Source organism: Hyperolius riggenbachi, chromosome 3, assembly GCF_040937935.1.
Source record: "Hyperolius riggenbachi isolate aHypRig1 chromosome 3, aHypRig1.pri, whole genome shotgun sequence".
In the NCBI taxonomy this organism is placed as follows: Eukaryota; Metazoa; Chordata; class Amphibia; order Anura; family Hyperoliidae; genus Hyperolius; species Hyperolius riggenbachi.
In genome coordinates this window covers 4,233,881-4,247,360 of record NC_090648.1, presented here as the reverse complement: position 1 = coordinate 4,247,360, position 13,480 = coordinate 4,233,881, and the positions used below count along the sequence as shown (strand labels likewise).

Below are 13,480 nucleotides of genomic sequence, written 5' to 3'. Positions count from 1 at the left end.
AATCATACAAGACAGAAGACAGCCAATAGAGGCTCGATGTTCATACAAGACAGAGGACAGCCACAAGACAGAAGACAACCAACAGAGGCTTGAAAATCATACAAGACAGAAGACAGCCAATAGAGGCTCGATGTTCATACAAGACAGAAGACAACCAATAGAGGCTCGATGTTCATACAAGACAGAAGACAGCCAATAGAGGCTTGATGTTCATACAAGACAGAGGACAGCCACAAGACAGAAGACAACCAACAGAGGCTTGAAAATCATACAAGACAGAGGACAGCCAATAGAGGCTCGATGCTCATACAAGATAGAGGACAACCAACAGAGGCTTGAAAATCATACAAGACAGAAGACAGCCAATAGAGGCTCGATGTTCATACAAGACAGAAGACAACCAATAGAGGCTCGATGTTCTTACAAGACAGAAGACATTCAATAGAGGCTTGATGCTCATACAAGACAGAAGACAACCAATAGAAGCTTGATTTTCATACAAGATAGAGGACAGCCAATAGAGGCTTGATGTTCATACAAGATAAAAGACAACCAATAGAGGCTTGATGTTCATACAAGACAGAAGACATCCGATAGAGGCTTTATGCTCATACAAGACAGAAGACAACCAATAGAGGCTTGGTGTTCATACAAGACAGAAGACAACCAATAGAGGCTTGATGTTCATACAAGACAGAAGACAACCAATAGAGGCTCGATGTTCATACAAGACAGAAGACAACCAACAGAGGCTTGAAAATCATACAAGACAGAAGACAGCCAATAGAGGCTTGAAAATCATACAAGACAGAAGACAGCCAATAGAGGCTTGATGCTCATACAAGACAGAAGACATCCGATAGAGGCTTTATGCTCATACAAGACAGAAGACAACCAACAGAGGCTTGAAAATCATACAAGACAGAAGACAGCCAATAGAGGCTCGATGTTCATACAAGACAGAAGACAACCAATAGAGGCTCGATGTTCATACAAGACAGAAGACAGCCAATAGAGGCTTGATGTTCATACAAGACAGAGGACAGCCACAAGACAGAGGACAGCCAATAGAGGCTTGATGTTCATACAAGACAGAAGACAGCCAATAGAGGCTTGATGCTCATACAAGACAGAGGACAGCAAATAGAGGCATGATGCTCATACAAGACAGAGGACAGCCAATAGAGGCTTGATGTTCATACAAGACAGAAGACAGCCAATAGAGGCTTGATGCTCATACAAGACAGAAGACAGCCAATAGAGGCTTGATGCTCATACAAGACAGAGGACAGCCAATAGAGGCTTGATGTTCATACAAGACAGAAGACAGCCAATAGAAGCTTGATGTTCATACAAGACAGAAGACAGCCAATAGAGGCTTGATGCTCATACAAGACAGAGGACAGCCAATAGAGGCTTTATGTTCATACAAGACAGAAGACAGCCAATAGAGGCTTGATGTTCATACAAGACAGAAGACAACCAATAGAGGCTTGATGCTCATACAAGACAGAAGACAACCAATAGAGGCTTGATGTTCATGCAAGACAGAGGACAGCCAATAGAGGCTTGGTGTTCATACAAGACAGAAGACAACCAATAGAGGCTCGATGTTCATACAAGACAGAGGACAGCCAATAGAGGCTTGATGCTCATACAAGACAGAAGACAACCAATAGAGGCTTGATGTTCATACAAGACAGAAGACAGCCAATAGAGGCTTGATGTTCATACAAGACAGAAGACAACCAATAGAGGCTCGATGTTCATACAAGACAGAAGACAGCCAATAGAGGCTTGATGTTCATACAAGACAGAAGACAGCCAATAGAGGCTTGCTGTTCATACAAGACAGAAGACAGCCAATAGAGGCATGATGCTCATACAAGACAGAAGACAACCAATAGAGGCTTGATGTTCATACAAGACAGAAGACAGCCAATAGAGGCATGATGCACATACAAGACAGAAGACAGCCAATAGAGGCTTGATGCTCATACAAGACAGAAGACAACCAATAGAGGCTTTATGCTCATACAAGACAGAAGAAAACCAATAGAGGCTCGATGTTCATACAAGACAGAAGACAGCCAATAGAGGCTTTATGCTCATACAAGACAGAAGACAACCAATAGAGGCTCGATGTTCATACAAGACAGAAGACAGCCAATAGAGGCTTGATGTTCATACAAGACAAAAGACAGCCAATAGAGGCTTGATGTTCATACAAGACAGAAGACAGCCAATAGAGGCTTGATGTTCATACAAGACAGAAGACAGCCAATAGAGGCTTGGTGTTCATACAAGACAGAAGACAACCAATAGAGGCTTGATGTTCATACAAGACAGAAGACAACCAATAGAGGCTCGATGTTCATACAAGACAGAGGATAGCCAATAGAGGCATGATGCTCATACAAGACAGAAGACAGCCAATAGAGGCTTGATGTTCATACAAGACAGAAGACAACCAATAGAGGCTCGATGTTCATACAAGACAGAGGATAGCCAATAGAGGCATGATGCTCATACAAGACAGAAGACAGCCAATAGAGGCTTGATGTTCATACAAGACAGAAGACAACCAATAGAGGCTTGATGCTCATACAAGACAGAAGACAGCCAATAGAGGCTTGATGTTCATACAAGACAGAAGACAGCCAATAGAGGCTTGATGCTCATACAAGACAGAAGACAACCAATAGAGGCTTGATGCTCATACAAGACAGAAGACAGCCAATAGAGGCTTGATGCTCATACAAGACAGAAGACAACCAATAGAGGCTTGATGTTCATACAAGACAGAAGACAACCAATAGAGGCTTGATGTTCATGCAAGACAGAGGACAGCCAATAGAGGCTTGATGTTCATACAAGACAGAAGACAACCAATAGAGGCTTGATGCTCATACAAGACAGAAGACAACCAATAGAGGCTTGGTGTTCATACAAGACAGAAGACAACCAATAGAGGCTTGGTGTTCATACAAGACAGAGGACAGCCAATAGAGGCTTGATGTTCATACAAGACAGAAGACAACCAATAGAGGCTTGGTGTTCATACAAGACAGAAGACAACCAATAGAGGCTTGATGTTCATACAAGACAGAAGACAACCGATAGAGGCTCGATGTTCATACAAGACAGAAGACAGCCAATAGAGGCTTGATGTTCATACAAGACCGGAGACATCCAATAGAGGCTTGATGTTCATACAAGACAGAAGACAGCCAATAGAGGCTTTATGCTCATACAAGACAGAAGACAACCAATAGAGGCTTGATGCTCATACAAGACAGAAGACATCCGATAGAGGCTTGATGCTCATACAAGACAGAAGACAACCAATAGAGGCTCGATGTTCATACAAGACAGAAGACAGCCAATAGAGGCTTGATGCTCATACAAGACAGAAGACAGCCGATAGAGGCTCGATGTTCATACAAGACAGAAGACAGCCAATAGAGGCTTGATGTTCATACAAGACAGAAGACATCCGATAGAGGCTTGATGCTCATACAAGACAGAAGACAACCAATAGAGGCTTGATGCTCATACAAGACAGAAGACAACCAATAGAGGCTTGATGCTCATACAAGACAGAAGACAGCCAATAGAGGCTTGGTGTTCATACAAGACAGAAGACAACCAATAGAGGCTTGATGCTCATACAAGACAGAAGACAGCCAATAGAGGCTTGATGCTCATACAAGACAGAAGACAGCCAATAGAGGCTTGATGCTCATACAAGACAGAAGACAACCAATAGAGGCTCGATGTTCATACAAGACAGAGGACAGCCAATAGAGGCTTGATGTTCATACAAGACAGAGGATAGCCAATAGAGGCTTGATGTTCATACAAGACAGAAGACAGCCAATAGAGGCTTGATGCTCATACAAGACAGAAGACAGCCAATAGAGGCTTGATGTTCATACAAGACAGAGGACAGCCAATAGAGGCTTGATGCTCATACAAGACAGAAGACAACCAATAGAGGCTTGATGCTCATACAAGACAGAGGACAGCCAATAGAGGCTTGATGTTCATACAAGACAGAGGACAGCCAATAGAGGCTTGATGTTCATACAAGACAGAGGACAGCCAATAGAGGCTTGATGTTCATACAAGACAGAGGACAGCCAATAGAGGCTTGATGTTCATACAAGACAGAGGACAGCCAATAGAGGCTTGATGTTCATACAAGACAGAGGACAGCCAATAGAGGCTTGATGTTCATACAAGACAGAAGACAGCCAATAGAGGCTTGATGCTCATACAAGACAGAGGACAGCCAATAGAGGCTCGATGCTCATACAAGACAGAAGACATCCGATAGAGGCTTTATGCTCATACAAGACAGAGGACAGCCAATAGAGGCTTGATGCTCATACAAGACAGAGGACAGCCAATAGAGGCTTGATGCTCATACAAGACAGAGGACAGCCAATAGAGGCTTGATGCTCATACAAGACAGAGGACAACCAATAGAGGCTTGATGCTCATACAAGACAGAAGACAACCAATAGAGGCTTGGTGTTCATACAAGACAGAAGACAACCAATAGAGGCTTGGTGTTCATACAAGACAGAGGACAGCCAATAGAGGCTTGATGTTCATACAAGACAGAAGACAACCAATAGAGGCTTGGTGTTCATACAAGACAGAAGACAACCAATAGAGGCTTGATGTTCATACAAGACAGAAGACAACCGATAGAGGCTCGATGTTCATACAAGACAGAAGACAGCCAATAGAGGCTTGATGTTCATACAAGACCGGAGACATCCAATAGAGGCTTGATGTTCATACAAGACAGAAGACAGCCAATAGAGGCTTTATGCTCATACAAGACAGAAGACAACCAATAGAGGCTTGATGCTCATACAAGACAGAAGACATCCGATAGAGGCTTGATGCTCATACAAGACAGAAGACAACCAATAGAGGCTCGATGTTCATACAAGACAGAAGACAGCCAATAGAGGCTTGATGCTCATACAAGACAGAAGACAGCCAATAGAGGCTCGATGTTCATACAAGACAGAAGACAGCCAATAGAGGCTTGATGTTCATACAAGACAGAAGACATCCGATAGAGGCTTGATGCTCATACAAGACAGAAGACAACCAATAGAGGCTTGATGCTCATACAAGACAGAAGACAACCAATAGAGGCTTGATGCTCATACAAGACAGAAGACAGCCAATAGAGGCTTGGTGTTCATACAAGACAGAAGACAACCAATAGAGGCTTGATGCTCATACAAGACAGAAGACAGCCAATAGAGGCTTGATGCTCATACAAGACAGAAGACAACCAATAGAGGCTTGATGCTCATACAAGACAGAAGACAACCAATAGAGGCTCGATGTTCATACAAGACAGAGGACAGCCAATAGAGGCTTGATGTTCATACAAGACAGAGGATAGCCAATAGAGGCTTGATGTTCATACAAGACAGAAGACAGCCAATAGAGGCTTGATGCTCATACAAGACAGAAGACAGCCAATAGAGGCTTGATGTTCATACAAGACAGAGGACAGCCAATAGAGGCTTGATGCTCATACAAGACAGAAGACAACCAATAGAGGCTTGATGCTCATACAAGACAGAGGACAGCCAATAGAGGCTTGATGTTCATACAAGACAGAGGACAGCCAATAGAGGCTTGATGTTCATACAAGACAGAGGACAGCCAATAGAGGCTTGATGTTCATACAAGACAGAGGACAGCCAATAGAGGCTTGATGTTCATACAAGACAGAGGACAGCCAATAGAGGCTTGATGTTCATACAAGACAGAGGACAGCCAATAGAGGCTTGATGTTCATACAAGACAGAAGACAGCCAATAGAGGCTTGATGCTCATACAAGACAGAGGACAGCCAATAGAGGCTCGATGCTCATACAAGACAGAAGACATCCGATAGAGGCTTTATGCTCATACAAGACAGAGGACAGCCAATAGAGGCTTGATGCTCATACAAGACAGAGGACAGCCAATAGAGGCTTGATGCTCATACAAGACAGAGGACAGCCAATAGAGGCTTGATGTTCATACAAGATAGAAGACAACCAATAGAGGCTTGATGTTCATACAAAATGTTAACGTTTTTGCATGCAAATGCAAATTTTCATGCGAAAACGATATCGATTTAGCGTGAAAATTCGTGTTTGCGCGCAAAACCGTTATCGTTTCGTGCAAAAATTGGCAATCGCGCGCAATTCGAAAAATCGCGCAAAAACGGCCGTGCTAACAGTTAGGACTCTTTTGTGAATCAAGCCCATTGTGTTGTCTTTGTTGAAATAAGTGACATACAGTGAGGAACATAAGTATTTGTAAAGATTTAGAGGAAGCTGAAACTCTGTGTTGCTCCAGAACCTGACAGATCTAGAGGAGACCTGTGTGGAGTGGGCCAACATCCCTGCTGCAGTGTGTGTAAACCTGGTCAAGAACTACAGAAAACACAGGAAACGTTGGACCTCTGTAAACAAAGGCTTCTGTACCAAATATTAACACAGATGTGAATGTCAGACCCCTCCATGATTTCTAAGTGGGAGAACTTGCAAAATCACCGGATGTTCAAATACTTATGTTCCACTACCTGTACTGGGGGCACCAATAGCCGACTACCTAAACTGGGGGTACCTATAACTGGCTACCTATACTGGGGACACCCATACCTGCCTACCTAAACTGGGGACACCTATACCTGGCAACCTATACTGGGGGCACCTATGCCTGGCAACCAATACTGGGGACACCTATGGAGGTGCAGCCCATCTGTCTACCATACTGGGGTGGGAGGGTGTACAACTGGCTATTATACACTGGAGGGAGCATACTATTTAATGTACTAGCTGGTCGCCCGGCGTTGCCCGGGTATGTATTTGGCTGGTGTTGGCTCTGCCCACTTTAATCCTAACACACAATTACTCAATTACTTAATGACCTGGTTTGAGAGCTTTGACGTCTTTGGCATCAATTATTTGCATTGAAATGAAATAAATCTAATTGGCTGTGGCTCCACCCCCTTTTCTGAATTTGAACCCCAATCACTCAATGTCCAACTGTACCAGGTTTGATGCTTGTGCCATTAACAGTGCAAGAATGGCAGCAATTACATATTTCCCCTTAAAAATCAATAGGTGAATTTTGATTGGCTTTTGTAGGCTCCACCCACTTTTCTGAATATTAATCCCAGTCACCCAGTGACCAACTGTGCAAAGTTTGAGAACCCTGCCATTAACAGTGTAAGAATGGCTGCAGTTTACATTTTCCCAGTGAAATGTGTATTTGTCTCCGCCCACTGATGACCCAGCATTGTCTAGGTATGTATTTGGCTAGTGTTGGCTGCGCCCACTTTTTTTTTTACCCTAACACACAATTACTCAATGACCAAGTTTGTGAGATTTGTGGTCTTTGGCATGAATAATTTGTATTGAAAGAAAACAAATCTGATTGGGTGTTTGTGGCTCCACCCACTTTTCTGAATTGAAACCCCAGTCACCCAATGACTAACTGTACCCAGTTTGGGGCCTGTGCCATTAACAGTGCAAGAATGGCAGCAATTACATACTCCTCTTGAAAATCAATAGGTGAATTGTGATTGGTTTTTGTAGGCTCCACCCACTTTTCTGAATATTAATCCCAGTCACCCAGTGACCATCTATGCAAAGTATGAGAACCCTGCCATTAACAGTGTAAGAATGGCTGCAGTTTACATTTTCCCAGTGAAATTTGTATTTGTCTCCACCCACTGATGACCCGGCGTTGCCCAGTTATGTATTTGGCTGGTGTTGGCTCTGCCCCTTTTTCTAACCCTAACACACAATTACTTAATGACCAAGTTTGTGAGCTTTGCAGTGTTTGGCATCTATAATTTTCATTGAAATGAAACAAATCTGATTGGCTGTTTGTGGCTCCACCCCCTTTTCTGAATTTGAACCCAAATCACCCAAAGACCAACTGTACCAGGTTTGGGGCTTGTGCTATTAACAGTGCAAGAATGACAGCAATGAAATACTCCCTTTGAAAAGCAATAGGTGAATTATGATTGGCTTTTATAGGCTCCACCCACTTTTCTGAATATTAATCCCAGTCACCCAACGACCAACTGTGCAAAGTTTGACAACCCTACCATTAAAAGTGTAAGAATGGCTGCAGTTTACATCTTCCAGTGAAATTTGTATTTGTCTCCGCCCCCTTTTTGGTTATGGGAATAAAAAGTATCCTATACTTTATTCCAGGTAATGTACTATGTGTGTGCCAAATTTCATTCAAATCCGTTCAGCCATTTTTGCGTGATCGAGTAACAAACATCCAAACATCCAAACATCCAAGCATCCAAACTTTCACATCCTACTAATATAATCAAGATAGTTTTGAATCAGGATGATACCATTTATTGGCTAACTTAGGCCCGGTTCACACTTGCGGTTTTGCAAAAACCGCACCGGATGTCCGGACCGCACCGGAGCCGGATCGGACCTGAACCGTACGGTTCCTGTCCGGATCCGGTCCGGTTGCATACGGTTTCCGTGCGGTATGAACACGGTTGCGGTCCGGATCCGGATCCGGATTCTTAAAAGAGATAACAACCTGTATAAAAACAAAAAAAAATGTTGGGGTCTGGGAGGTCAGCAGAAGGGGGACCTGTGGAATCAGGCCCTCCGCTGTTTAGCACTCACCTCCACCTCCAACATGCTGCCAACATCTCCAGCTCGTGCTGCTCCACTCCAAAATGGTTGCCCATGTGTCCCCGATACAATATCGCCGCAACAATCCTCATAGGAAGTGGGGTAGAACATCCGGATTTTTTGCCAGTGTGTTGTGCGCTCTCCGGTTCTCATTGGTTTCCATTGGCCGGATGGTGCAGTCCGGCTCCGCCCCGGATACGGCTGCCGGAGGAGCCGGACCAAAAAATAGCGCATGTTGGAACGGACACCGGAGTCCGGATCCGGTCCGGCTCCGGTCCGGACGAAACGGACACATGTGAACCCTGGCATAGACTTACATTGCTATGCCGTGCGTCCGTTTCGTCCGGCCAGCATGCGGTGCGGCTCCGGCACGGCTATTCCGGATAGCCACCGCTAATGTGAACCGGGCCTTAGAGATGGATAAACAGTGAGCTTTCAACTAAAAAGCCTTCATCGGACTGGCTCCTGACCAAAACTGAAATGGGAAAGTTCGGATGTTTGGATGTTTGGATGTTTGTTACTCGATCACGCAAAAATGGCTGAACGGATTTGAATGAAATTTGGCACACACATAGTACATTACCTGGAATAAAGTATAGGATACTTTTTATTCCCATAACCAAAAAGGGGGCGGAGACAAGTACAAATTTCACTGGAAAATGCAAACTGCAGCCATTCTTACACTGTTAATGGCAGGGTTCTTAAACTTTGCACAGTTGGCCATTGGGTGACTGGGATTAATATTCAGAAAATTGGGTGGAGCCTACAAAAGCCAATCATAATTCACCTATTGATTTTCAAGGGGAATATTTACATTGCTGCCATTCTTGCACTGTTAATGGCACAAGCCTCAAACCTGGTACAGTTGATCATTGGGTGACTAGGGTTTAAATTGATAAAAGGGGTGGAGCCACAAACAGACAATATTATTTGTTTCATTTTAATGCAGGTTATGGATGCCAAAAACCGCAAAGCTCACAAACTTGGCCATTGAGTAATTGTGTGTTAAGGTTAGGAAAAGTGGGCGCAGCCAACACCAGCCAAATACATAATCGGGCAATACTGAGTCATCAGTGGGCGGAGACAAATACAAATTTCACTGAGAAAATGTAAACTGCAGCCATTCTTACACTGTTACTGGCAGGGTTCTCAAACTTTGCACAGTTGGTCACTGGGTGACTGGGATTAATATTCAGAAAAGTGGGTGGAGCCTTCAAAAGACAATCAAAATTCACCTATTGATTTTCAAAGGGAATATGTAATTGCTGCTATTCTTGCACTGTTAATGGCACAAGCCTCTTGCACTGTTAATGGCACAAGCATCTTGCACTGTTAATGGCACAAGCCTCTTGCACTGTTAATGGCACAAGCCTCTTGCACTGTTAATCACCTGTACCTGGTACACTTGGCCATTGGGTGATTTGGGTTCAAATTCAGAAAGGGGGTGGAGCCACAGCCAATCAGATTTATTTTATTTCAATGCAAATTATTGATGCCAAAGACCGCAAAGCTCACATACGTGGTCATTAAATAATTAGTTGTGTGTTAGGGTTAGGAAAAGGGGCGCGGCCAACACCAGCCAAATACATAAGCGGGCAACGCCGGGCGTCCAGCTAGTTTATAATATTAGTAGGATTGTAATGTACATTCTGCTTTGGAGCCCTGAGGTCTGTAGGTACATCACTGTTTCCATGAGAGGACATGGTCATTAGTAATATTGGGATAAAGGCCTCAGTTCTGGCTGTCGTGGTTTTATTGACATACTGACAATATGGACTCATTTTTTAAGAGAATTCAAAAAAGTCCATGAAACAGGATAGATAAAATGAGATGGAGATGCGGGTGGATCACCCCAAATGTAAGCCAGCAAATCATTTCACTCTGGTGGGTGGGAGAGGAATGTGGGGGAATTCAATACTCACTTTATTGCAGAATCCTCACTGGTTCCATCCACCCACTTCCACGTTCCACTTACATCCGTCAGGCCGATCCACGTGTATTTACCCTTCGTCAGTACAAACAGGAAGTCCTGCAAGAGATGGAGAGGTGTGTGACAATCATTATTTACCTTTGGGGGGGTGCTGCTCCTTATCCCCTCGACTGTATGCACTCCAACCTTCTTCTGCAGGGATACCCGCTGGTGCTGCAGCTTCAGACTCCCAACATGCATTGCGGCAGCTGGGAATGCTGTAGGTATCCCTGGAGATGATGGCGGAGCGCCAGGGGCGTAGCAATAGGGGTTGCAGAGGTTGCGACCGCATCGGGGCCCTTGGGCCAGAGGGGCCCCGAAGGGCCCTCCCTCAACTACAGTATTAGCTCTCTATTGTTGCTGTGCTCATAATAATCACTTCTATGGATACTATGAATAGTGGTAATCATTAACAAACTGTTCCCCATCCCCTTCTTGCATCTCTGACACTGTAGTTGCCATTGGCAGATTTTCGTGCGCCGTATCAATTGTTATGTATAGAGTGCATGGGAGGCCCCAATGTAAAACTTGCATCGGGGCCCTCAGCTCCTTAGCTACGCCACTGCGGAGCGCATAGGGACGGGGGGGGGGGGGGGGGGTCAGCTGGAAGCAGCCATGGGAAGCAGCCTGTCCCAGACAGGAGGAGAAAGAAGAGAGATCCCTTAAAAATATGTAAACTTTATTAACATACACCAGAAAAGTTCCAAGCTCCTCCTTCCGGGGCAGATAAATGTGCTGCATTATCCCAATATAGATAACATATTCTGTACAATGTGGAGGGCACGAGTCTGCTTCAGACCTCAGCGGGTCCTTTATTAAGGTTCAGAACATTGGAATAGGTTATTAGTAGGGATGGGACGACGAATCCGGCGAATCCACGAATCCCTTGAATATTAGGAAATATTCGAGATTCGTGGACTCGAATCCCGACGCCATTTTCTGATCGCCGAATCCCGACGCTGCATCGCCGCGCATCCGCCGCTTTACCCGTCCGCAATTGTCCTCCTCCCGCTCCCCGCAGCCGCCTCCGCTCGCCCGCCGCATAAATAAGAGGAAGCAGCCTCTCACCTCCAGCGTGGAGCCCGGAGCGGCAGACCTCCTGCACACTTCCTTATTCCCCCTAGTGACCGGCTCTTACTACGCGTCATCAGTAAGAGCCGGTCAGGTGGCCACTAGGGGGAACTAGGAAGTGAAGGGAGAAGTCTGCTGCTCCGGGCTCCACGCTGATGCTGGAGGTGAGAGGCTGCTTCTCCTTATGTATGCAGGGGGACGAGCGGAGGAGGCTGCGGGGGGAGGGAGGATGGTATGTGTCACTGCTACCCAGATATATTATACTGCAGCCCCTTATAGCCTGCTACCTATACTAAAGTACCCCCATAGCCTGCTCACTGTACTGAAGCCCCCCATAGCCTGCTAACTATACAGAAACCCCCCATAGCCTGCTAACTATACTGAAGCCCCCCATAGCCTGCTAACTATACTGAAGCCCCCCATAGCCTGCTAACTATACTGAAGCCCCCCATAGCCTGCTCACTGTACTGAAGCCCCCCATAGCCTGCTCACTGTACTGAAGCCCCCCATAGCCTGCTAACTATACTGAAGCCCCCCATAGCCTGTTACCTATACTGAAGCCCCCCATAGCCTGCTAACTATACTGAAGCCCCCCATAGCCTGCTAACTATACTGAAACCCCCATAGCCTGCTAACTATACTGAAGCCCACCATAGCCTGCTAATTATACTGAAGCCCCCCATACTGAAGCCCCCCATAGCCTGCTAACTATACTGAAGCCCACCATAGCCTGCTAATTATACTGAAGCCCCCCATAGCCTGCTAATTATACTGAAGCCCCCCATAGCCTGCTAACTATACAGAAACCCCCCACAGCCTGCTAACTATACTGAAGCCCCCCATAGCCTGCTACCTATACTGAAGCCCCCCATACTGAAGCCCCCCATAGCCTGCTACCTATACTGAAGCCCCCCATAGCCTGCTACCTATACTGAAGCCCCCCATAGCCTGCTACCTATACTGAAGGCCCCTATACCCTGCTACCTATACTGAAGGCCCCTATACCCTGCTACCTATACTGAAGGCCCCTATACCCTGCTACCTATACTGAAGCCCCCCATAGCCTGCTACCTATACTGAAGGCCCCTATACCCTGCTACCTATACTGAAGGCCCATATACCCTGCTACCTATACTAAAGGCCCCGATACCCTGCTACCTATACTGAAGGCCCCTATACCCTGCTGTCTGTACTGAAGGCCCCTATACCCTGCTGCCTATACTGAAGGCCCCCATAGCCTGCTACCTATACTGAAGGCCCCTATACCCTGCTACCTATACTGAAGGCCCATATACCCTGCTACCTATACTGAAGCCCCCCATAGCCTGCTACCTATACTGAAGGCCCCTATACCCTGCTACCTATACTGAAGGCCCATATACCCTGCTACCTATACTGAAGGCCCATATACCCTGCTACCTATACTGAAGGCCCATATACCCTGCTACCTATACTGAAGGCCCATATACCCTGCTGCCTATACTGAAGGCCCATATACCCTGCTACCTATACTGAAGGCCCATATACCCTGCTACCTATACTGAAGGCCCATATACCCTGCTGCCTATACTGAAGGCCCCTATACCCTGCTGCCTATACTGAAGGCCCATATACCCTGCTACCTATACTGAAGGCCCATATACCCTGCTACCTATACTGAAGGCCCATATACCCTGCTGCCTATACTGAAGGCCCATATACCCTGCTGCCTATACTGAAGGCCCATATACCCTGC

General features: G+C 45.6%; 1 protein-coding gene across 1 annotated transcript in view; it reads right to left on the bottom strand.

The window, feature by feature from the left end:
• The window catches only part of LOC137560821 (asialoglycoprotein receptor 1-like), a 131,299-nt gene that overhangs the window by 52,914 nt on the left and 64,905 nt on the right, over nt 1–13,480 (bottom strand). Inside the window, exon 8 of the mRNA XM_068271956.1 lies at nt 10,628–10,734. Within this exon, the coding sequence (XP_068128057.1) occupies nt 10,628–10,734 (107 nt within the window). The remainder of the gene's footprint in view (nt 1–10,627; nt 10,735–13,480) is intronic.